General features: G+C 31.4%; 1 protein-coding gene across 4 annotated transcripts in view; it reads right to left on the bottom strand.

Annotated features, from left to right (window-relative positions):
* LOC143078885 (F-actin-uncapping protein LRRC16A-like) overlaps positions 1-24,494 on the bottom strand; it is an 81,683-nt gene that overhangs the window by 12,643 nt on the left and 44,546 nt on the right. For 2 of the 4 annotated variants that reach the window (XM_076253914.1, XM_076253912.1), the window contains exons 24-37: positions 23,772-23,834; positions 21,375-21,484; positions 20,947-21,034; positions 19,841-19,990; positions 18,714-18,752; positions 16,650-16,719; positions 14,703-14,858; positions 12,761-12,802; positions 11,951-12,377; positions 10,904-11,005; positions 9,811-9,986; positions 3,564-3,715; positions 2,630-2,861; positions 1,476-1,559 (exon numbers count right to left, since the gene is read on the bottom strand). In XM_076253914.1, the coding sequence (XP_076110029.1) occupies positions 1,476-1,559; positions 2,630-2,861; positions 3,564-3,715; positions 9,811-9,986; positions 10,904-11,005; positions 11,951-12,377; positions 12,761-12,802; positions 14,703-14,858; positions 16,650-16,719; positions 18,714-18,752; positions 19,841-19,990; positions 20,947-21,034; positions 21,375-21,484; positions 23,772-23,834 (1,891 nt within the window). Of the gene's footprint in view, positions 1-314; positions 399-1,475; positions 1,560-2,629; positions 2,862-3,563; positions 3,716-9,810; positions 9,987-10,903; positions 11,006-11,950; positions 12,378-12,760; positions 12,803-14,702; positions 14,859-16,649; positions 16,720-18,713; positions 18,753-19,029; positions 19,054-19,840; positions 19,991-20,946; positions 21,035-21,374; positions 21,485-23,771; positions 23,835-24,494 lie in introns of all 4 variants that reach the window. The other 2 variants (XM_076253911.1, XM_076253915.1) reach the window with 2 other exon arrangements.

A 24,494-nucleotide genomic window follows, 5' to 3' on the forward strand; every position in this document is an offset into this window, starting at 1 on the left:
CCTCAGTTTTTTTTGTTATTTAATTAAACCTGCTGTTAAAAAAAAATATCAAAACAACGTATTTGGGTTTTGGTGCTTGTGGTTATAAATACTTGCAGTGCACATATGACAAAGATTCCCATGGTGCATTCTGCTGTGGTATACTGCAGTGAATTATTTCAACTTTTGTTTTATCATCGGACATCATTCTGTTAAATCATTCAATAGTGTACTTTGACTTAACATGGCATCCATAAATCTGGCATTAACATAGGTTTAAGCAGTGGACTGGACTGTGGTTTGTTACAGGGTTTACAAAGGGCCTTGCTACTTACAGTCACTTTTGACATTTGCCCCAGGTTTTGGAAGAAGATTTGGACGTGTTTTAAGAACTGGTCCAGAATTTTCTATCCCTCCATCTATAATGAGCCAATGTTATTTTAGCTTTTTAGAAAACATACATGTAACCATCTGAATGTGTAAAAAAGGCAGCAATCTTTTTAACTCTCATATCACATTTTGGAATTACTAGACACAATACAATAATCTTATTCGTTAAATTGAAATCCACATGATTTAAAGTATATTGACATGTTTTTCTTTTAAAAGGTTTCATTTAAAGGGGCACCAGCTACAAGATATATAAAAAATCTAAATGTTGATTTTTTTTTTGTTCAATTAATAATGAAAGTGAAATTATGAAATAATAATTCGCTTTTTGCAGCCAAAAAGGTTCAATTTTGTCAAATTACGCTAAGAAACATTGATAATTAGTTATTCACTTGCAAGTGAATACGTCGACCTCTTTAAATCCGTATTCATGTGAACTCTAATTTAACCCCCTATCTAGAGATTGACAACGCATGCATTGTACGTGTACTGGTTATTTAAAGAAAAAGAATGTCAACAATGAAAGTCAAACTACGGTAAATCATTTGATTACTATCATTCTTATACGGTTAAAAACAATGAGAAACATATATTTTCAATCTATAAAATAAAACCAAACAGACCTATAAAAATCCAATTGCACGTGTTGGTTTAATCTATTCATATCTTTATTTATGCTTACATCGCTTATATGGTCATCTGAGGTCAAATCGATATTTAATTAGATGGTGTCTTGGCTAAAATTCACAGGAAACGAACCTTTATATTATCTACCCTATGCTCTGTAAACTGTTTATTTTAGACTTTTGATAGTTTGGATAAATGTTTTACATTGTTTTAAATCAAATATGAGATTATGAGTCAAATCGGTGACCATGTATTTGACAGTTAGTGCCCCTTAAATAAGCAAATTAAGGCAAAATCAGCATCCCATGAAAATTACCCTATAATTGGTATATAGGATCATTCAATTAGTTTATTAAATATTCTGATGTTCACAAAACTTTTAATACATAGAATATATGACCCCGAGTTCATTTACATTGTTGTCCAAAGTTTTGATGATGACTTTCAGGGATAGGGTGGGACCTGTGAGTGTAACTTACCATCACTCTGAGCACTCCCCCTAGGTCTGGGCGGTGGATTAGGGCGTGGTCTTAAAGCAGGTTTTGGAACTTTAGTTTCTCCATCTACAAGATATAATCATCCGAATATATGTCAAATACAATTTATAAGATTGTTGCCTTTAATTAAACGTCTTCCATAAACACTGTTTCTCCTTCCTAAAATGTAGATGTATAGTGAAATGAAAGAATATATATTTACATTAGAATACAATAATTCAAAGAACAGTTTCTGAAAAGATTTCTTCTACTGCAATTTACATGCGATTAATAAACGTGAAAAGAATGAAAATTTTAGAAAACATATGCACATAGATATGGAAAGTCAAACAAATATTTATTAAACACAATAAATATTATCAAATCACATGCAATGAATTTTAAATGTTTCGCTGCTGTCAAAAAATCATATTTGATGGGAAAAGTGTTGAGATTTTTAAACATGACTTTTTAATATCATGAATTTTATTTTGATTTTCTTTGATAAAGGATTTACCACAAGTGTCACATAAACTTAACATTGACAAATAAACCATGAAAACAAGGTCAAATTGAGATGAACCCTGATGACCTTACAATCATCAAAAACACTGAATATAGTTGACCTTTTGCGTTAGTATTTAAGAAACTGACCCAATACAAAAAAACATTGTTAGAAGCACGGACAGACTATCAAGTTGCAAGATAGCCCTTACTCTTTCAAGGGTATAAATTATTTTTGGTGGTCTTAGGATGAAATTAATTGCAACATATTATTTTAAATCTGATGTATTCTTTTAAAAAAGCATTTAAGGGAATATCAAATTTATACCTTATAAAATCCAATACAAATTCTATTAATAATATTACGGCTAATTTCCTAATGCATGTAAAGCAAGACTTTTGTTTCCTTGCTTGCTTGCTATGTTTGTATATTGTACAATCATAATTGGGACAACATCCAATCAAATTTAAATATAATATATACAGGTTAAAATATGCCTAATACATATTGTTTGAAGATGTCAATGTTAATTACAAAGTTTGAATTAACTTTTATAAAAACAGAGCAAGCAAGCCTAACAAAGTTTAACTTTACACGCATTAGGAAATTAGCTGTAAACATTTCATATGTATAAGAATGGTGTGTTCGTTACCTTCCCCAGTAGCTGAAGTCCTTGAAGTAGCTGACGTCCTATTACTTGCTGGACGAGGTGCTGGTTTTGGTCTGTTCTGGTCTTGTACCTGTTTCTGGTCGTGTACCAGCTTTAAGACAGATTTGGATTTGGGGTCGTTCTTTGTTTCTGAAGGTTTGGGTGATACTGTTGTGTCTATCTTTGGTGGCTTTACAGCTTCCTTTTCCTTAGTCTCTTCACTTGGTGCTTTATCCTACAAAATATTTAATTTACTTTTAAAAGCAGAAAAAAATCAATACTTTGTACTTTTCAATAAAATGGACATGGCTGTTTATTTTATATATTCTGTACTGTAGATATTTCTCTGGTGTTGGTGCTAATTGTTGCAAAGTCATTACTAAAAATTTAATGCAAGATTTTTTTTCTTCTTCAAATTTTAGTCAATTTTACCAAATTTGAGCACTAGTTCTGCCCAGCTTACAAGTAAAAATAATAAATAAGCAAATATTTCTGCTTGCTTTTTTTTTGTTTAAGTTGAAAGAATTTACCACCCCCGTAACATCCAGACCTATACATTCAATTGGAATTCTTAATGCCTTTTTCATTTAACTACCATACTTCATAGTCTCAATGTTTGTTAAATTATGTTTCACAGTTTCTGTTCTGTTGTCTGTGTTTCCTAGACCTATACCTTCTAATGGAAGCCTTAACGCCTTGTTTTGATATTTTACTTACCATAGATTTTTCTGTTTTCTTGTCTTTGTCTAAGTTGGGCCAACATATCCCACCCATAACTTAAGACATATACCTTCTAAAATGTCTAACGGAAGCCTCAATGCCTTGTTTGATTTTCTGTTCTTTTGTTTTTTTGTCAGTTGAGCCCATAACACCGAGACCTATACCTTCTAACATGTCTAATTAAAGCCTCAATGCCTAGTTTTATCATTTTACTTACCACAGATTTTCTGTTCTGTTGTTTCTTTTTCAGTTGAGCCAACATATCTCCACCCATGCCACCGAGACCTATTCCACCCATAGGAGGCCTCAAAGCCTTCTTTGGTTGTTTGTCTTCTTCTTTTTTCTCTGGTTCTGGTTCAGGTTTCTCTTCTATAAAATAATTTCATTCACTTATCACATCACAAAAAAAGAATTTCAGTACATGTAAAATAAAAATATGCATTCAAGTAAAAAAATATATTATGATGTACCATCAGGTAAATGGTGGACATTGCATGACAAACAATTTGACAAGCAGACTCTATTGTTTGAAAAAATGTACCGTGGATTCATTTATTTTCGTGGGTATCAATTTTAGTGGAATGAGGAAAACTGACAGTTTTGTGAATATTCCAAGGTCTGTATATAAGCCAAGGAAAAATTTACAATTTGTTGAACATTTAAATTCGTGGTTAATCTGTACTCATGAAATCCACAAAAATTGGTATTTAACGAATATTTATGAATCCACAGTATTGTCTAACTTTCCAATATTTTACTATGTTGGTGTATATTCAAGAAAAAAAATCAAATTAAAATATCAGTATTAGCCAGATTAACCAGATGCTCCGCAGGGCGCAGCTTTATACGACCGCAGAGGTTGAACCCTGAACGGTTGGGGCAATTATGGACACAACATTCAAGCTGGATTCAGCTCTAAATTTGGATTGTGATTAAATAGTTGACACAGCATAGGTTTCTGACACAGAATGAATGTGGTCTAATGAACTTAAAAAAAAATTTTGCCTTTGAGCAATTCACTATGCCGTTGAATATTAATCCTCTCAAAAAAATGTTTGAAGAAATTTTCTTTTTATTTATGAAATCTGAAATGAAACAAGAGGCTCTCAAGAGCCTGAATCGCTCACCTGGTAAACAATGCCTTATTGAACATATTGAACCATGCCAGGCAAACATGTACAGCTAACAATTCTTCAATATTACAAATATATATGACTTACTGTTTATAAATAAAGAAAATGAGACCAAAATGATATTCAAGATAATGACCAAAAACTGCAAAATTTCCGTAAAATTACCAATTAAGTGGCAGCAACCCAACAATGGTTTGTTTGATTCGTCTGAAAATTTCAGGGCTGATAGATTTTGACCTAATGAACATTTTTAGCCCATGTCAGATTTGCTCTAAATGCTTTCTTTTTGAGATATAAGCCAAAAACTGCATTTGACCCCTATGTTCTATTTAAAGTAAGGGCGGCCATGTTTTTTGACGGATCAAAAATCAAAGCACACACTTTGCGCAGGAAAATCTAAGGAACTATCATGCTAAGTTTCATCCAAATCCATTCAGTAGTTTCAGAGGAGAAGATTTTTTAAAGTTAGCAAATATGATGAACAAATTGTGAAAAATTGTCATTAAAGGACATTTACCCCTTAAGGGGTCAATTGACAATTTTGGTCATATTAACCTATTTGTAGATCTTACTTTGCTGATCATTTTTGCTGTTTACAGTTTATCTTCATCTATAATAATATTCAAGATAATGACCAAAAACTGCAAAATTTCTGTAAAATTACCAATTAAGTGGTAGCAACCCAACAATGGTTTGTTTGATTCATCTGAAAATTTCTGGGCTGATAGATCTTGACCTAATGAACATTTTTACCCCATGTCAGATTTGCTCTAAATGCTTCCGTTTTTGAGATATAAGCCAAAAACTGCATTTGACCCCTATGTTCTATTTTAAGTAACGGCGGCCATGTTTTTTGACGGATCAAAAATCGAAGCACACACTTTGTGCAGGATAATCTAAGGAACAATCATTTTAAGTTTCATTCAAATCCATTCAGTAGTTTCAGAGGAGAAGATGTTTGAAAAATTGTTAACGACGACGACGACGACGACGACGGCCGCCAAGTGATGAGAAAAGCTCACATGGCCTTTTAGGCCAGGTGAGCTAAAAAATTGACCCCCCAATTTTTTTTTCACATCCCCCTTTCCCTTATTTCAAAACTGATCTCAATTCAAATTTCTAATGAAGTTTGCAACAATAACAACTCATTTAAATACATCATAAAATATTAAAATGTAAAAAAAGTGCTTGTTATCACTGAATGGTAAAGATTGTTTTAATCTATCAGTTGGTAGTAAAAGTGAATATACATTGTATATTGTATAAAACAATGATTTAAGTTGATTCAACTACTATTCTGGACAAAGAAAGATAACTCCAATTGAAATCCAATTGGAATTTCTTGCTATTGCACAATATTATGCAATGAGATATTTCTTGCTATTGTGCAATACTGTGCAATTGAAAATATTTGCTATTGCACAATACTGTGCAATTGAAGATTTCTTGCTATTGCACAATACTGTGCAATTGAAGATTTCTTGCTATTGCTGAATACTGTGCAATTGAAAATTTCTTGCTATTGCACAATACTTAATATAATAATTTTGGATCCTGATTTGGACCAACTTGAAAACTGGGCCCATAATCAAAAATCTAAGTACATGTTTAGATTCAGCATATCAAAGAGGCCCAAGAATTCAATTTTTGTTAAAATCAAACTTAGTTTAATTTTGGACCCTTTGGACTTTAATGTAGACCAATTTTAAAACGGGACCAAAAATTAAGAATCTACATACACAGTTAGATTTGACATATCAAAGAACCTCAATTATTAAATTTTTGATGAAATCAAACAAAGTTTAATTTTGGACCCCGATTTGGACCAACTTGAAAACTGAGCCCATAATAAAAAATGTAAGTACATTTTTAGATTCAGCATATCAAAGAACCCCAAGGATTCAATTTTTGTTAAAATCAAACTAAGTTTAATTTTGGACCCTTTGGACTTTAATGTAGACCAATTTGAAAACGGGACCAAAAATTAAGAATCTACATACACAGTTAGATTCGGCATATCAAAGAACCCCAATTTTTCAATTTTTGATGCCCTTTATTCCTAAACTGTTGGGACCAAAACTCCCAAAATCGATACCAACCTTCCTTTTATGGTCATAAACCTTGTGTTTAAATTTCATAGATTTCTATTTACTTATACTAAAGTTATGGTGCGAAAACCAAGAAAAATGCTTATTTGGGTCCCTTTTTGGCCCCTAATTCCTAAACTGTTGGGACCTAAACTCCCAAAATCAATACCAACCTTCCTTTTGTGGTCATAAACATTGTGTTTAAATTTCATTGATTTCTATTTACTTAAACTAAAGTTATAGTGCGAAAACCAAGAAAATGCTTATTTGGGCCCTTTTTGGCCCCTAATTCCTAAAATGTTGGAACCAAAACTCCCAAAATCAATCCCAACCTTCCTTTTGTGGTCATAAACCTTGTGTTAAAATTTCATAGATTTCTATTCACTTTTACTAAAGTTAGAGTGCGAAAACTAAAAGCTAAAAACGTGATAGCAATATACGACGAAAATTTTTTCAAATTTTGCGGTCGTATAAAAAATCAAAGAGCTGAAAGCTTTGAAGAAAAATGACGCCACTGTCTCTAATATTGGGATAGTTTTTATGCAAGTCTTGATTTTCACATACCGTAATTAGTTTAACAATGCAACATGTCTCGTAAGCATATAATTGATATTCGTATATGTGTGTGTGTGTGAAGTGAAGGTGACAACTGGCTGTTTTTTAAGACAAATGAATAGGTCAAGACTACCTGAATTGTACAAATAAATACCGTAAAAAGGCTTGTATATTTCTCACTGGTACATAGTCTGAATCCGGGTCCGTTCGCGCCCACTCATGTTCGCCCCTTTCACTTTCACACCCTACATGTTCGCACCCAATCTTAATTGGTTTTGTGTTTAATAACTCTGTAAGCAAGTGTTTTCTTATAAGTATAATTGTTGTCATTGTCTCAAAATAAAGTGAGACAGCATTTTTTTTTGTGTTGAATAAATCTTAATCATGTTTTAGATAGCGTATTGTTAAAAATTATAATAATCCTTTCTAAATAAAGTGGTATTTTGTCAACGTTTTATTTTGTGTTGAATAACTCTTAATCATGTTTTGTTAGTGTATTGCTATAACTTTGTTTCATTGACTTCTTTCAAAATGAAGTGAGATTCTGACTATGTTTTTTTCTGTGTGTTGAATAGATTTTATCATGTTTTGGTTATAATAGTGGATTGCTATATTGTGGTTCCTATATTTTATTGTTTCGTTGTTTCAGATCAAAGGGACCAAGCTGTTAAAAACAATTATCTTTTGTGTTTTTCCTTAAAAATCTTCAATGTTTTACTCATACCAAGCTATAAATACATTCAGTATTTACACCAAAGCAATTTAAAACAACAATCATGATTTTCCAATGATTCAACTTGAATTTGAATTAAAATTGGGCGCGAATGAGTAGAGTGCAAACGGACCTTGGGTGCGAACGTGCGAGGTGCGAACGTGTAGGGTGTGAAAGTGTATTGGGCGCGAACAGACCTGATACCACATAGTCTGAACCCCCTTCTCCCACAAAATATTAAGTAAATAATCTTTTTGTTACTGTTATCAAAGGTCTAATGAAACTCAGGTAATTTCAAACATTTGTCAAAGAATTCTAGTCAAACCGGCACCTGGTTAAATTGGCACCTGGACAAATCAGGGCCTGGTTAAATCGACACCTGATTTAGTCAATTCGTCACCCATGTTAAATATAAATTTTTACAGTATTTTAAGCAAAAAGAGTAAAAAATAAGTAAGGGGTTGCCAGAATTTTTTTCAGTATTTAAGCAAAAAGAGTTAAATACTAACTTTCTCATTTTTGGGTGTTCATGTACATTTTGTATATATTTATTTTTCTCAACTTAATGACTTTTTTGGTGTATTTTTAATGATATATATATGAGTAGTCAAAATAATTATTACATCTGGCAAGGCTTTTTAATTTTATTCTGGGACACCTTTCTATGACCGCAAGGCTATGTTAATTTTTTTCTGGGACGCCTTCCTACGAACTTCATAGGAAGACATCACAGAAAAAAAATAAAATAGCCTTGCCAGACGTCATAATTATTTGGACTAATACATGAGATATTGGATATGTTTATGCATTATTTAAACCAGTTGAGCATTTTACAGGATTGTTTGTTTAATGCTTTTTAAACTTACTGAAAAAAAAACACCTTAAATTTGCTTATTATTTGGCATGAAAGTTTGATTTATTGAAAGGGACTCATAGTTTTCCATTTTATTTTAATAATTGTCTAATTGTTAAAACAACAGCTTGGGTAAGGGATTCGATGTTTACCTTTATACACAACAACATATTCACTTTGGTTTCCTTATTTACCTAAATACACAACAACATATTCACTATGTACTTGGTAACAGTTATTAATTAATTGAATAGAAAATATTATAACAAATATTATTGGATGCCGAATTGACGTCAAATAGGTGCCGATTTGACTAGATCCCAATTTAACCAGGTGCCGACTTGACTTGTACGTTTCAATTCCTCTGCGATCGTTTGCGGTATTTTCTTGAGAAAAACCTATTTTCCATCATCAAAGAGAAGAAGAAACTGCTTGAAAATGATTCTGGAACGCTTCATGATTGTTAAAATAAGATAAATTCACTCAAAAAACAATTTTAAAACTTGCGATGTTTAAACAGGAAGTTTCAAAAGCACGTGTAAAAGAAAAATTTAACCGGTGAAAGTGGAAATCCGTACATAACAGATATCACTATAGTACGACTTTGAAAGCAAAACAGTTCCATCCTTTTGTAAAACAGTCTTTAATATACCTATCACATTAATGTTTGAAGGGTCTTAAGCTTATTCAAACCATAAAGGTCGGTATGAAACACCAAAACGGAATGAACAATAACCGATTACGTTTTGTAGTTTACAAATTCTAAACTGGTTCCCGTCAAACTACAACACTTTGTTCGAGTGTAGTGGAATACAAGCAGAAACCAGTTAGTTTGTAAACTGGTTCCTGGCTGATTACTACACAATGACCTCTCATGCATAATGATAACACAAGCAAATTCCAGTTTGTATAGAAAATAGTAAATACGAAACCAAGCGCGGTAGGCAGAGAAATGTAATGAAGTTCAGGTCGCCAGTAATGGAACAATGACTGCGTCATTTTCCAAAAACCATCCAAAACCTCTTTGATGTGAAAATTCAAAAGGTTAACATTGTACCTTCTCCTATGTGTAAAATAATTACATTCTAAATCACCACTATTTTTTGTTATATGAAAAAATAAACCTTTAGTTTCCTCTTTCTCCACAGGCTCTTCCTTGACCTCTGGCTCCGTATTTTCTTTATTAGGTGTGTTTTCTTTAGTTTCTGATGGAGGGTCTTTCTCTACTTTAACATCTTCTTTCTTTTCAGGTTCTGCCTTCGTTTGCTTTGATCTTCCAAAAGGAAACTTACTAAACAAACTGGAACAAGATTCATTTAAAAGTAAATATCTCTCAAGAACTATTTTAGTTGCCTAGGAAACTGTGTTAATGGAAATGGGGTATTATTTGGAATTAGTGGGAGAAAAAAGACCATAAAATTGAGAATGTAAAAGGGAAATGTGTCAAAGATAACATCTTAAGGCCACCAATGGGTCTTCCAACACAGCGAGAAAATCCCGCACCCAGATGCGGGTTTCAGTTGGTCCCTAAACAAAAAAGTGTAACACCAATTTCCAAAACATAAAAATTAATTAAAATTTAAAAAGCACACAAGACAAAAAATGGCAGAAGCTCTTGACTTGGCACAGGCACAAAAATGTGGCTGGGTTTAACATGTTTAGTGAGATCTGAACTGGTTGATGCAAGTAATGTTTATATGCATAATATTGAAGAATGTAGGTAACATAGAATCCTTTCTTTAGGTTTTGAATTTAAGAAAGTGGTCATCTTTAAATTCATTAAATTCATTAAAAAAATCTTTTTCATTTCAGCTACAAGACAAACAACTTATGAAAAGTATCATAAAAGCTATTGTAAGTTGTTAAAAGCAGCATATATATCAATATTAATGTAGCATTAAATATATAAGATAATGATCAATTATGCTTTTGACTAAATGGTAAAAACAAACAAACCTAGCACATGATTTTAAGAAATACGGTCTTCAATTATAAGCAAAGCCCATACCACATAGTCAGCTTTAAAAAGGCACCGAAATGACAATTGTAAAAAACAATCCAAATTCTTGTACAAAATAATGAACTAAAAACAAATATATAACATAGCAACAAACGACAACCACTGAAATACAGGTTCCTGACTTCAGACAGGATTCAATCAAGCCAATTTCAGATGTGCAAAATATTTACAAGGTATGAAATTAAAAATATAATTACGTCTTTGATTTCGGTTCTTTTGGTGGTGTTTCTTTTTCTTTTTTTTCTTTGTTTCCAAACAAAGATCTTGCATCACTCTTACTATCAGTGCTTTTGTTCCGTCTATATTTAAATAAATGTTGGTTAAGAATCTGATTAGATACGAACCCTTGTCAAGACCATCAAGATATTATTGTAGGAAACATTTTTTGGAATAATTTGTTAATTTAAAAAAAAATAATCCCGAGATAACTTACAATGGATATATTGCTGAAAAAAGATTAATTGAATTTTCAAAGATACTGCTTTTCGTGGCTTTTTCTAATTCTGAATTAAATAGGAAATTCTTTATTATTAAAACGTTCTAATTTGCGGATCTCCTCTATACCCTCAAAATCCACAAGATATATAATTTACAAATAATAATGAATCAAAGCATTTCCTTAACCTTGATAATCTAGACAGGTAATACAAACAGGTAATACAAACAGTGACAAGACAGCATTTTATCATGTTACTTTTATTTTATAGGTACAATAAAAATATGTATGAAGAAGATGAGGTTGACTTGATGAACAATCTTATGATTTCAGGGCTGTTTTCAAAATAAATACTGGCATCGCAAATTCAAAAACTAAAATTTCTATATGATCCCCTGCAATGAATATCTATTAGAAAACATTATAGTCAGTGAATGTAAATTTTTTTGTAAAAATTGTATTAACTATTTTGATCGTGTGTTTCAAACCATTAATACATGGTTTAGATAGAAATTTTGATTACTTTTTATTTATGATTTAAAATATACGAAGTATTTTTATTCAGATAACTTTCAAAATTACTATCTATAAAATGTATTAAAGTACAGTTTGATAAACCCAATCTACTTTCTTAATTTTTGAAAACAAACACAGACTTGGTTTTTATTATCTAATTCCTGATACTAGACTGTCACAATGAACTGTTTGAGCCAAACCATAACAATATATATATATGACTAAAATATGATTTCTATATATAGCAGTAAGAAGCTCTGATTAACATTTTGGGTTAATTCTCTTGACTTACTGAACTTTTTTGGAATCTTTTGTTGCGTTACTTTGAGCTGGTGCTGCCACCTGATCTTTAACAACCGTTGGTTTAAAGAAAATATCAATATTGTTATCAGCATCCGATGAATCTTTGTCCTTCTCTCCTAAACTTGCTGCAGGAGTTGTCGGACGACCAGGTCGGTGTGTTCTGTTCCTTCTAGGACGATCTTTGCCGAGGTGAGTTAATGGCGCCACTGTATCTAAATCAGGTAATGATGATAATGGTGGATCAGCCTTCAAGTTTTTAACAGGAGTTTTAGATACAGACTTGTCAGCAGGTTTAGCCTTTGTCTCATTCAGAGATTTAGTTGCTGGCTTGTCAGCGGGTTTAGCAGGTGTATTGTCTACAGATTTTGGTGCTGGCTTGTCAGGAACTGATTCTATAATTCTCTCAACAGGTAAAACTGAAATAATGATCATAACCTTTATTTTACATGAAGAAATGATTTAATACTCAGGAAAATAAATCCATTTAAGGTGGTACCAAACAACTTCACTTTAATTAACTTGGCTCGTTTAATTTTTATAAAATGTTGACAAAATATTTACTTTGAACCTTTGACAAAAATATAAAGATTTTTGAAAAACTTCAACCACACTTTACTGAAAAAATTCATTGGATATGTAGCAGTTTGACAAACACTAATTTTGATCATTATGAATGTTTCAAAAATTGAACTTTTAAAAATTAAAGAAAAATTCTTAAAATTGTTTTTCTTAAAAGCAAAACACTTATTTTGTTGTTTTATGTTTTATATTAGAAAGAAGATCATGTATAAAAACATACCATCTAAGTCGGGGAGTTTTGTAAGGTCTTCTTGAGAACCAACTGAAATAAGCAGAAAAAAGAACATAACAATTCTGTATCACTTATCAATATGTTATCACAACAATGATGATAAAGTCAGTTATCAATATTTCACATCATTTAATTAAAGCAATAAGGTATTGTATATCCAAATAAACTATGTGAAGATGAGGATTACAAATTAAACAAGTACACATCAATAGCAACATATGTCCATCACCACATGATGTTATTGTCACCAAAATTCAAAGCTAAAACGGCAGCTGTAGCATAGAGTAAATTAATAGTAAACATACTTATAGCCATAGACTAGTTAAACTATTGTTGGACATTTTTAATAAATTATATTAGAAATTCCAAACATATTTACTGAAAAGATATAAAATAATATGACACTCACTACCAATTTATCAACATAATTGATCATCAAGAACAGTCAGACAAACAGTTCAGGTTTTAACCATCATTAAATTATACAAATTTTGAACATGCTAATGTAAAGAAGACTTTCCATGTGTTAATACATAAATTCGCTTGTGTTTATCTTTTGAAATAAAAAAGTGAGTTATGTCTATCCAAAGGAAGAAATGTAAAAAAAAAAAAGAAGTCGTTTTTTAATAAATGTCTAAAATTTTGACCCCATTTGTCTCATAAAGAAGCACATGAAGGTATCTTTTTTATCATATTTTTTAATTGATTAGTTGAAAAATAGCTTGTATGTAAATTTTTCTTAAAAAAATCACCATGGGATTGAAACTTTATGGTGTCCCAGTATGCCCTTGATAGAGGTATGCCCTTGATAGAGATGACCATTACAGTAGGTTTGACTATAATCAAATATCTATCAGTACAAGATTAATATAACAAAATAGTACATAAAATTGAGAATGGAAATGGGGAATGTGTCAAAGAGACAACAACCCGACCATAGAACAGACAACAGTTATTTGAGATTTCACAGAGATTAATGTAATTCAAATTAGAATTCTGTACGACAAGCTTCTTCATAAAAAGAAATAAACTGAAAATAAGAGGTTAGCTGTCAGCTGTACCAGCTCAAGCGAGAAAATCAATCTCGTTGAGATGATCAACGATAATCTATAATTATTTCATATTGATAAAACTTTAGTAGGCTTTTCTATATGAATGGGATTTTGAATAAATAAGCATATTCACCTGCAGAAAAGAATATTCACCGTGCATAATGTCGCGTGCTTTTACGTGCATAATTTTGGTAAAAAACGTTTGATGTACAATTGGTTTTTGATAAATAATTGCCATTACATACATTTATCTGTATTCTATGAATACAGGTTTTAAAAGATAAATTAGTAATTTTTGAATAAAAAAAAATCGGCAATAATATACAATTACTGTCTTTTGTTTTGGTAAATATGTGGTTTAATTGACTTTTGAAAAGTCAATAACAGTCAATATCACTACACATTTACCTTATCAAAAGACAGTAATTGTATATTATTGCCTATTTTTTTATTCAAAAATTACTAATTTACAAACAATAAAAATTCTGTTTTCAAATAAAAACCGGACTTAAAATATCTTTTGAGGATTATATGTATTATAGTCAGATATTTAATAAGAAACACAAAACGACATGATATCTTGAAATTTCTAAAAAAAAGTTAAATAAGTAGAGTTTCCATGGTGCTATTAATTGTCTCTGGTGTGATGGAACCTTGAAACAAATTTCACTGATTTTGGACTTTTGTAATTTGATAATTCTTAGGTTTTTAGAATTTTTAAGAGATCTTGAATATGGGTTTTTACATACAAAGTTTTGTAATCTGATAATTCCTTGGTTTTTAGTATTAGATATGTTTTTCCCTCTTTTTACTTTAAAATACTACAGGTTATATCTATACATTGAACATGCAGGTCAGGTGACTTTTCTGACCAATACCTTTCTTCCTCTGCTCCACTTTTTTGGTTTCTTTGGCATCTTTTACTGCTGTCATGGTAATATCATGACCATTTGATGTACAAGGTGAAGGCGGGGGTGTGGTGTCAGGATTAACACGGTTGTAAACTTCTAAAGCTTTTATTACGTGCTCTGCTTCTACGGAGGAATCAAGCAATGTTAGCTAAAGCATGACACTACAAAGTGCTCAAAACTCAGAGTTAATACTGTGGAATCATTATTATACGTTGGATATTTATTTTTGTGGGTTTAGTGGGTACAGGTGAACCACGAAATTTAAATGTTCAAAGAATTACAAATTTTCTTTAGTCTTTGTACATTTTGTATGCACAACATGCAAGGTTTCCGCAATCCACGAAAATTGGTATCAACGAAAATAAATGAATCCACAGTATACTCCCTTCACCACAGCTGATACTAACTCTGAGTTGTGAAAAAGATTTACAAGAAGATGTCTAAATTTGGTATGGTCAAAAGAATTCTTTCATAGAAAACTTTTTGAACTGTAATAATAGTTTTCATTTTGTTACAGGCAAAATATGCAAATTCATTTTAGTTTCTGATTCTGTTTGAGAATTTAAAATGCAGCATTTCTTACATTTTTGTTAATACCAATGACAATTAAAGAGTAAAAGCAAAGAAACCTATGACAATACCAAATTTGTTTCATTTAAGCTTGAATCGTAAAGATGTAGCAATAACTCATGTATTACATTGTGCAGAAAGCATCATGTGAAACGTTGATTTTTAATGATTGAAATATACATATATATGTACATGTGCAGATGTATACTTAAAAATTATTTTCAATTAAAAAGGGCCTGATATTTATTTTGTGAAAAATTTTTATTCACCATCTCCCTATAGTGTGAAGGCTGCAAGCATGTGTCGTAATTTTATAGCCTCTATAAGGTATGGAAGACATCTGATTATGGCATTCTTATTTTCATTGGTTTGTAATCTTATCAATAATAACTTCAAAAGTTTTTATTCGTATAAAACTGATAATTCTAATATAATAAAATTGAAAGAAAATAAAATGCTTTGTGCATATTTATAGCTGAAACTAAAAGACATTTTCTTTTATTATTTTGAAAAGTAAATGCATGACTATTAGTCGACTAGCAACTACAGGAGACAAGAGTTCTAGCAGTGAAACCTTTCTATGTCAAACCATAATTTATCTCAGTAAATAATGCCTACTTTTGGAGCCAGTGTAGATGATCTCAAATTTATGGAGGTTAATTCTAGAAAGGTTTCACTGTATAAAGAATAGATCTTGGAAGATGATCTCAACTTTACAAAAGTTAATTTAAGAAAGGTTTCACTGTATAAAGAATAGATTTTTGAAGATGAGCTCTACTTTATAAAGGTTAATTCTAGAAGATTTTTATTATATGTTATAAGAATAGATCTTGGAAGATGATTTCTACTTTAAAACTTACAGCAGAATGCATTGAGTGTGTCGGTAAAGGTAATATCTTTCTTTAGCTTTCTTGCTAGCTGAACCGTGAAGTCATTATTAGGTTAGGTATACTACCCTCTGACCAGTCCGACAGATAACCAATCTGTCTGTCTGTAGGACTAGACTTCTCCGAAAGGAAGGTAGTATACCTAACCTAATAATGACTTCACAGTTCAGCTAGCAAGCAAGCTGACCAAATGTTCTACCTTTACCTACACACTCAATGCGTTCTGCTGTAATGAGGCTGTTATATCAAAGAGCATGTGTTGTTAGTATTTTTGTGTCTTTCAAGGGACTGAGACCTTTTCTAACCCCACTGAATGAAAATTGACTCCTTTTAAAAATTTTTACATTTTCTATGTGAGCCATGTGTACTTTAAATACAAAAGCCTCATATATATTTATCTCTTTTCTGATACTTTCACCCGACATTTTAATAAAACATTTCCATTTCAAATTCTTACCTATTACAGTTGGTGGTCTTTGTCTCCTGTTGTTGACAGTTTTTCTCTTTGATGCAATATTTGGTGTCTCCTGGAAAACAAATATATACACTTATTTATGACGGTACACTTAATATTTCAGACAAAAGTAATAAATCAAATCACAATAGAAGCATTTGTTATCAAACTCTTCTTTAGAAATATGACAATTTATTTTAATTATGTCTTTTTATTAAACAAAAGTTGGAAGCGAAATCTATTTCAACTTAAACAATCTTTAAAACATTTCAGAAGTTTAAAATTTCTGAAAAACAAATTCAGGTATTCAATACAGTTTGGTGTGTAAAGGATTACAAAAATAACTAAGGAATGGCAAGCTAAAATTCTAAAAATTAACTATAAAAAGCCTTGAATTTAGCTGAACAAAAGAATTAATTCAATAAATAAAGTATTCTGAACTAAATAGGTACAAAACTTGACTAGTTTCTTTCATATATCTCAATTTCTAAGCCTCACAGAAATTGTATATTCTAAGACGTGGCATGCTTTTCCATGTTTAAATGTGTACTTTTAGATATATTTTAAACTAGCTTTATTTTTATAATGTTATTTTTACATAATATATTTCATAATATACCAGAAATTATATTTAATATATAACTTAACTATAAAGGATCCTGTTCAGTATAAATACAAAAATCAAAGAGGAAAGTACAGGGTTATCATGGAGCAAATATATGTATAGTCTGAGTTTAAGGTTACTCATCGCAAAATTGTTTCTCTTTAACTTTTCTGTGCCACAAATATGCAAACTGTTGTTGTATTTTCATGATAAAGTTCCATGCCTTATGCATGTGTATCAGTATTTGCTTGAGCAGATAGAACATAAAGATACACTACAGGCATTCATAAGTTGAATAGTTAGGAATTATAAAACATTAATACATTTTCTTTTGAAACTAATAAGCAAAAATCATAAATGTGTAATAAATAAGTAACAGCTAATTATAAGCCAGGAGTGCATGATATGTCAGTCAACTTTATCAAATCCCTTTTTCATGACATAAAAAAACATAAATCATAATGGCCAAGAGAGAAAAGTTAAAATCATAAGGAAATATAATTTTATCAGTGAATAGGTAGTTCAAAACAAACGTCAACAAACTCAAATTTTTGTATGAAACTGACAACAAAATGTCTAATACCTTAGCCAAAAGCTCATTATAATAAGTCTTTATATTATTTCACAACAATCTGTCAAAGCTAATATAACCATTTATCCTATGACAGTGAAAAAATCTTATTCATGACAGAACTGGAGATTACAATTAATGTAAGATATATTTTGCCTGTGTAGCATGTAAAATATGAAACTTTCAAGATCATGGACAATATTAAAGGGAGAAGGCAATATAATCTTCAAGGAAATGGAAAGAGAATTCTTAGATCATTATGTGGATGGTTTTTATGTACCGTAATCCGTCGTGTATAGTATGCATTTGTGTATAATACACCCCCATTTCCACCCCTCTCCTCCTTCATCATGAAAATTGTAGCTCACTGTAAAAAGCCTTTGATAGGGAACTTATAAACCATCTATAATCAGTGAGAACAACCACGCACATTTTTGATGGGGTTCATGTTGTTTATTCTTTAGTTTTCTATGTTGTGTCATGTGTACTATTGTTTTTCTGTTTGTCTTTTTCATTTTTAGCCATGGCGTTGTCAGTTCAGGGGCAAATCCAGCCATTTTAAAAAGGAGGGGTTCCTAACCCAGGACAAAGGGGGGGTTCCAATTACATGTTCCCATTCAAATGCATTGATCGTCCCAAAAAAAGGGGGGTTCCAACCCCCAGAACCCCCCCTCTGGATCCGCGCCTGCAGTTTGTTTTAGATTTATGAGTTTGACTGTCCCTTTGGTATCTTTCGTCCCTCTTTTATAACCAATGAGCACCCCACACCCCTAATATAAATGGTGTCATCTATAATAAGTGAGTATTTCTATATATGGGTTAGAAATGATAATAAAACTGTAAGGATAGTTATGTAACACTGTAACAACTCATCAGTATATCATAAACTTACGACAGGTGTAGAGAAAAATAAAGTCAGACCAGGAGAAGACTGAACCATGCAATGAAATAAAATGAGACAGAAATAAAAGTCTTAACAAACAGTATTAAATAAATAACAAAATACAACATTCTAAATGCAAACTTGGCTTTTTCAGAAAAGAAAAATAAAGTTTAAGTTCATAAAGTATATAAATGTAGAGCATACTATATACTTGTGTATTACAAGTCATATATATTCATAAATTTTCATTCAAAGATTTCTTTTTCTTTTCATAACAACAAGAATATTCTTTCTTAAGCTTGTGCACTCATAACTTATAACTTACTCCTGTATTCTTCGTGGGGGTTTGCTGTCACATAATATAAATTTACATTTTTGAAAATATTTTGAGTACATGATTTGAGTTTTATCTTATTCTGACATTTACCCAACATAAAAATATATATCACACACAATGATCTTGTGAACTATTTTTAAGATTAAATGGTCTGAGTGTAGCACTAGATATACATTTTATTTAACCTTAAATTTATCTGTAAGATGTAACAGATGTCTGATTAGAAGCATCAAGATGCATTAAAGTTTATTCATGCTGGAGTGGTTTAGTTTATCATACCTTATTTGGTCGAAGCTTAAAACAAGAACAGAAAATAGACATAACCAACCAGAATCGATTTCTTTAACCCAGAAATAGATGTTTTCTGATTTTCTTCTTTGACAAATCAAATAAAATAAGTTTTCTAATAAGTCTGTGAGTTAAATAACTACTGGTATACAACATAAGCTCTGAGCCAGCTATTAAACCGACATTATTGAATGTCAACCATATCCTGTCAATTATTACAAACATTTTTGTTCTGAGAGGTAATTAATGCCTCAAGCAAAAAAAAATTGAGGCCCATTTATGATTGCCTGAACAGTAATTTATGTCTCCTACATCAATATCTGAGCCTAGTCCATGACTGCCATTAAAAATTTCAAGGAAACAATTCTAAATAACTAACTGTGTGGTTTTTAACAACCTTGACTGGCTGGTAAGCCCTTGAATAATTGTTTTTTTTTCACAATCCTAAATCCCAAGCAATGATATCATTTATATATTGATTGAGTGTTGGTTGCTTAACGTATCCACTTACAGCAGGAGAACTGTCAGACGATTTGGAATCCATTGATTTTAGATCATCTGTACTGTCTTTTTCTTGTTTGTCTCCCTTCTCTGTCTCTTTTATCTCTTCTTTCTTTACTGGTCTTCCTTGCTTACTCTTTTCCAGGTTCAAATGATTCGTCTAAAAGTATCAATAAATACCAGTAAAATAAAGGATTTTTTTCTTATATATAATCATGTTTACAAAACATACATTTCTTATGCCAGAAATTTAACTGTAACCATGACTTTTTGGTTCAAACAATTTTAATATTCTTCCCAAAATTATTCTCTCTTCTAATGATTACATGAAATTAACAAAAGTGTTATATCCACCCCCACCACCCCCCCCCCCCCCCCCCCAAATTTTTTTTTTTATTTAATACAGTTACGTCACTTTATAAACATTTAGAAAATATCACACACTTCGTTTTTTCTAATTTGTGAAAGAAACAATTTTGCCAAGGAAACCACTGAATTTAGCGAGTTATGTCCAATACAAATCACTATAATTAACTAGTAAATCTGGTACTCATTACCAGTCTGGATTGGGGGGGGGGGGGGGGAGGACCTTTTTCGAGACGTCGGGATAAGATGTTTTAAAGCTCAGAATTTCGGGATTGATCCAGGAATTCTTTTCTAATTCCAGGATGTTCGGATTTAAATTTCTTTAAATTCAGGACCTTGGGATTTAGGGATCAGGACCCTCCTACCTCCCCTCTCAAATGACATAATCAACAATACTGAGTTTTTTTAACAGAATTTTGTGAGCAGAAATAGACATCAGGCCTGCATTTACACATACGTTCAATTTTAGTCATAAGATGTTTTATGAAACACAGGCCAGGGTATTAAAGTTTATTTACTATACCTGGATTCATTAATATTCGTTGGATACCAATTTTTGTGGATTTCATGGCTACAGTAGAACCATGAATTTAAATGTTCAACAAATTACAAATTTTCTTTAGAAATGTATTCAGACTTTGCCAAAACCACAAAATTAAATATCCATGAACATGCAAGTTGTCCCCAAACCTCGAAAAAATTGGTACCCAGGAATATAAATGAATCCCCAGTAGTTGATTGATATATTACCAGTTTTTTATGACTTGATGATAAGTTTTCTATCACAGCATCTATAACTCTATCTGATATATGGGCTGCTACTGCAAGGTTCAGTTCACTGGAAATAATTGTAATTCATTAATACAGATATGATGTTCATACACTCATACATTACATTTTTAATTTTTACTTAGTATCATCTCAAAGATCAAACTGAAGGGTAATAAAATTTACAAAGAGAAAAAAGCATTAAGCATACATCAACCTCCATATCAAACTTTCTCGATTAGTTGTATAAGCTTCACAAACAAGATATTAAAATATATAAATGAAAATCAAGATTAACTTTAGTACTTCACCAATTAAACATTTTTCATATCAATTTGTATAAAATATTATTTCCTTCCATGTTAGATGAAAATAATTTGAAATTAATTTCTTCTCTGAAATTTTTTTACCTTATTTTATTAAAGACGTCCATTTCTATAACATTTAATGTGTGTGTGGCAAAATCTTCTGGTAGACAGCTCTTCTTGTAACATCCACTATTTAATTCAGTAGAAAATTCCTGTCAGAAAAAATCAAATGTGTATAGTATATCAAGAAAAAGGTTAGTAATATTTTTACATTTTTGTCTAGAAATATCATTTGAAAGATAAACTAATGATATTACCTTAAAAATTTATACCAATTTTTTTTCAATCGAATCTTTCTAAACTGTTGTTTAAATTCATTGTATTAAAATGAAATAAAACATTTTGGTATATAATGGTATATCATAAGATAATCTCAGGGATCTCCATGGATGAAAATTGAACGATGGAGGAACTTTCACCATCACGAACCCTGTTTAAGCCGTACAGTGTAGTATGATCGAAAGTATTTTATCCCTCCATGTAACATGTGTAAGGAATGGTGAACATGCTAATTCATTACTAAAATTATATTTATTTGAATTTTCATTATAGAAGTATCAATATTTTCATTAATTACCGTTTGTAACCATTCAAATGCCAAGCCTTCATGCCCCCCCCCCCCCCCCCCCAGTCGAGAATGACCAAAAGCTGTCATGCAGGTCCCCATGTAGTTTTCTTGCTATTTTTGATAATTGTTATGGGGGTTAAAAATCAAGTGTGGAACTTATGTTTTACGGACACTGTCACTGTCAAATTCAGAAGTCATGAACCAATTACCGGTATGGCTGATATGCAGCAACATCAAAAGGATTCGTACGGGTTATGTAAAACGTTGCAGAGATTTGTAAAGCAAAAGTTGACAAATGAAAAGGGTTTTAATGACTTTATCAAGCAAATTGATGCTATGCAACATGCATCTTTCGAGTCTGGATATAAACCGGAAACGCGGATGCATCAATTTAATTGTAGACTACGAAATGAATTCGGATACGATATTTCTTCACAGTAAATATTTAAGTTTTTACTTTTTAACTTTTAAAGTAATTCTATATAATCATTACAGCAGTACTAGAGTTATTTGGGATGAAATGAAATAAATGTTTTACGTCTTATTTTGTTCTTCTTAAAAAAGGGGGAAGCTGATTGCGTAAGTCAAAATAAAAGCATGTGGACTTGTTAAACTGTTCTTTGTAACTGGATTATTAATTTATTTATTTAATCTAAATTATCATAAGCATTTACTGAAACTTTGAATAATTTGATCAATGAATCGTCTATCTTCAGATAGTATTCTCCTGTCTGGTTTGTTGATCTACCTGTACAAGCTCATGTACAAGTGATTGGCGATCTTAATCCAGATATCCCTCAGGCGTTAGAACTGTATTGGATTATACATGTAATGTAAAAAAAGCCTTAGGAGTATGCAATTACATGCATTTGATTATAATTGCTAAAAAATGGCGTTGGGCTTAAACTAGAGGCTCTAAAGAGCCTGTGTCGCTCACCTTGGTCTATGTGAATATTAAACAAAGGAAGCAGATGGATTCATGACAAAATTGTATTTTGGTGATTGTGATGTGTTTGTACATCTTACTTTACTAAACAGTCTTGCTGCTTACAATTATCTCTATCTATAATGAACTTGGCCCAGTAGTTTCAGTGGAAAATGTTAATAAAAATTTACAAATTTTATGAAAATTGTTAAAAATTGACTATAAAGGACAATAACTCCTTAGGGGGTCAATTGACCATTTCGGTCATGTTGACTTATTTGAAAAACTTATTTTGCTGAACATTATTGTACTGAAAATTTCAGGGCAGATAAATTCTGACCTGATAAACAATTTTACCCCTGTCAGATTTGCTCTCAATGCTTTGGTTTTTGAGTTATAAGCCAAAAACTGCATTTTACCCCTATGTTCTATTTTTAGCCATGGCGGCCATCTTGGTTAGTTGGCCGGGTCACCGGACAAATTTTTAAACTAGATACCCCAATGATGATTGTGGCCAAGTTTGGTTTAATTTGGCCCAGTAGTTTCAGAGGAGAAGATTTTTGTAAAAGTTAACGACGGACGACGGACGCAAAGTGATGGGAAAAGTTCACTTGGCCCTTTGGGCCAGGTGAGCTAAAAAACGGTAAAAGTTTTGAACGATGGTGGAAGACAATTTAACAATGACGCAGGTCATTTGAAGATGGCACAAGATACTTGAACGATGGCGGTGCACCATCATTAAACAGGCGATGGAGATCCCTGATTCTCCCTCTTATAGCTACATATATTTATAAGAATGTTTATTCCAATTTGAGTTAGTCCATTATTAATCCATTTCTGGTAATATGTAATGCACAATCCTTATGGAAAACATTTTGAAATCAATTTCTCATCTCACAGCTGAATTCGAGCTCCAATCAATAATAAATTTATATGTTTGACTTACCTTATCTTTGGTTATGGCAGTAAATTGTTTGGTTGTACATTCTAACATGTCTTCAACTGTTTTCTGAAAATAATTAGGTAGATTGTTGTGATGAAACATGAATGGACATTTAACAGACAGAGGTTATTTTTCAAAATAGATATATCTTGAATAAGCATTCTAGAAGCCATTTATGTTAGATCTATATGCTGAATTTTTTTAAAGAAGGTTAAAACAGGTTGCTGAAATCATATTTGTTTTTATTTCATTGCTTTGTACATAAATCAGGCAGTTAGTTTTCTCATTTGAATTGTTTAACATTTGTGATGGTTTTTGCTCATTGTTTAAGGCTGTACAGTGACCTATAGTTGTAAACTTTTATGTAATTCAGTCTCTGACAGTGTTGTTTCTTAGGCAATATATAATACCATATTTGTTTATTGTAATAAGAAGTAACCTTCAAGAAGATACAAAGATATTTTAAAAGAACATAATATGTAGCCTTGATCTTATTTATCCCAGCCTCTTTATGACGGAAAACCAGGATCAAAATCAAAATATTTTCACTGTCAAAAATTTGTTCTGTCAGGCAGTAGGTCTTTTCGTGAGGATTTTGAAACACTGACATGGTCTTTTCACTAAATCTTTTAAATAACAGAAAAGGTGTAACCATTCTCCAAACAAATAAATAAATAGTAATCCCTTAATACATTTACATATGATATATCTACAAACCTACCAAAA

Source organism: Mytilus galloprovincialis, chromosome 6, assembly GCF_965363235.1.
Source record: "Mytilus galloprovincialis chromosome 6, xbMytGall1.hap1.1, whole genome shotgun sequence".
Lineage (NCBI taxonomy): Eukaryota > Metazoa > Mollusca > Bivalvia > Mytilida > Mytilidae > Mytilus > Mytilus galloprovincialis.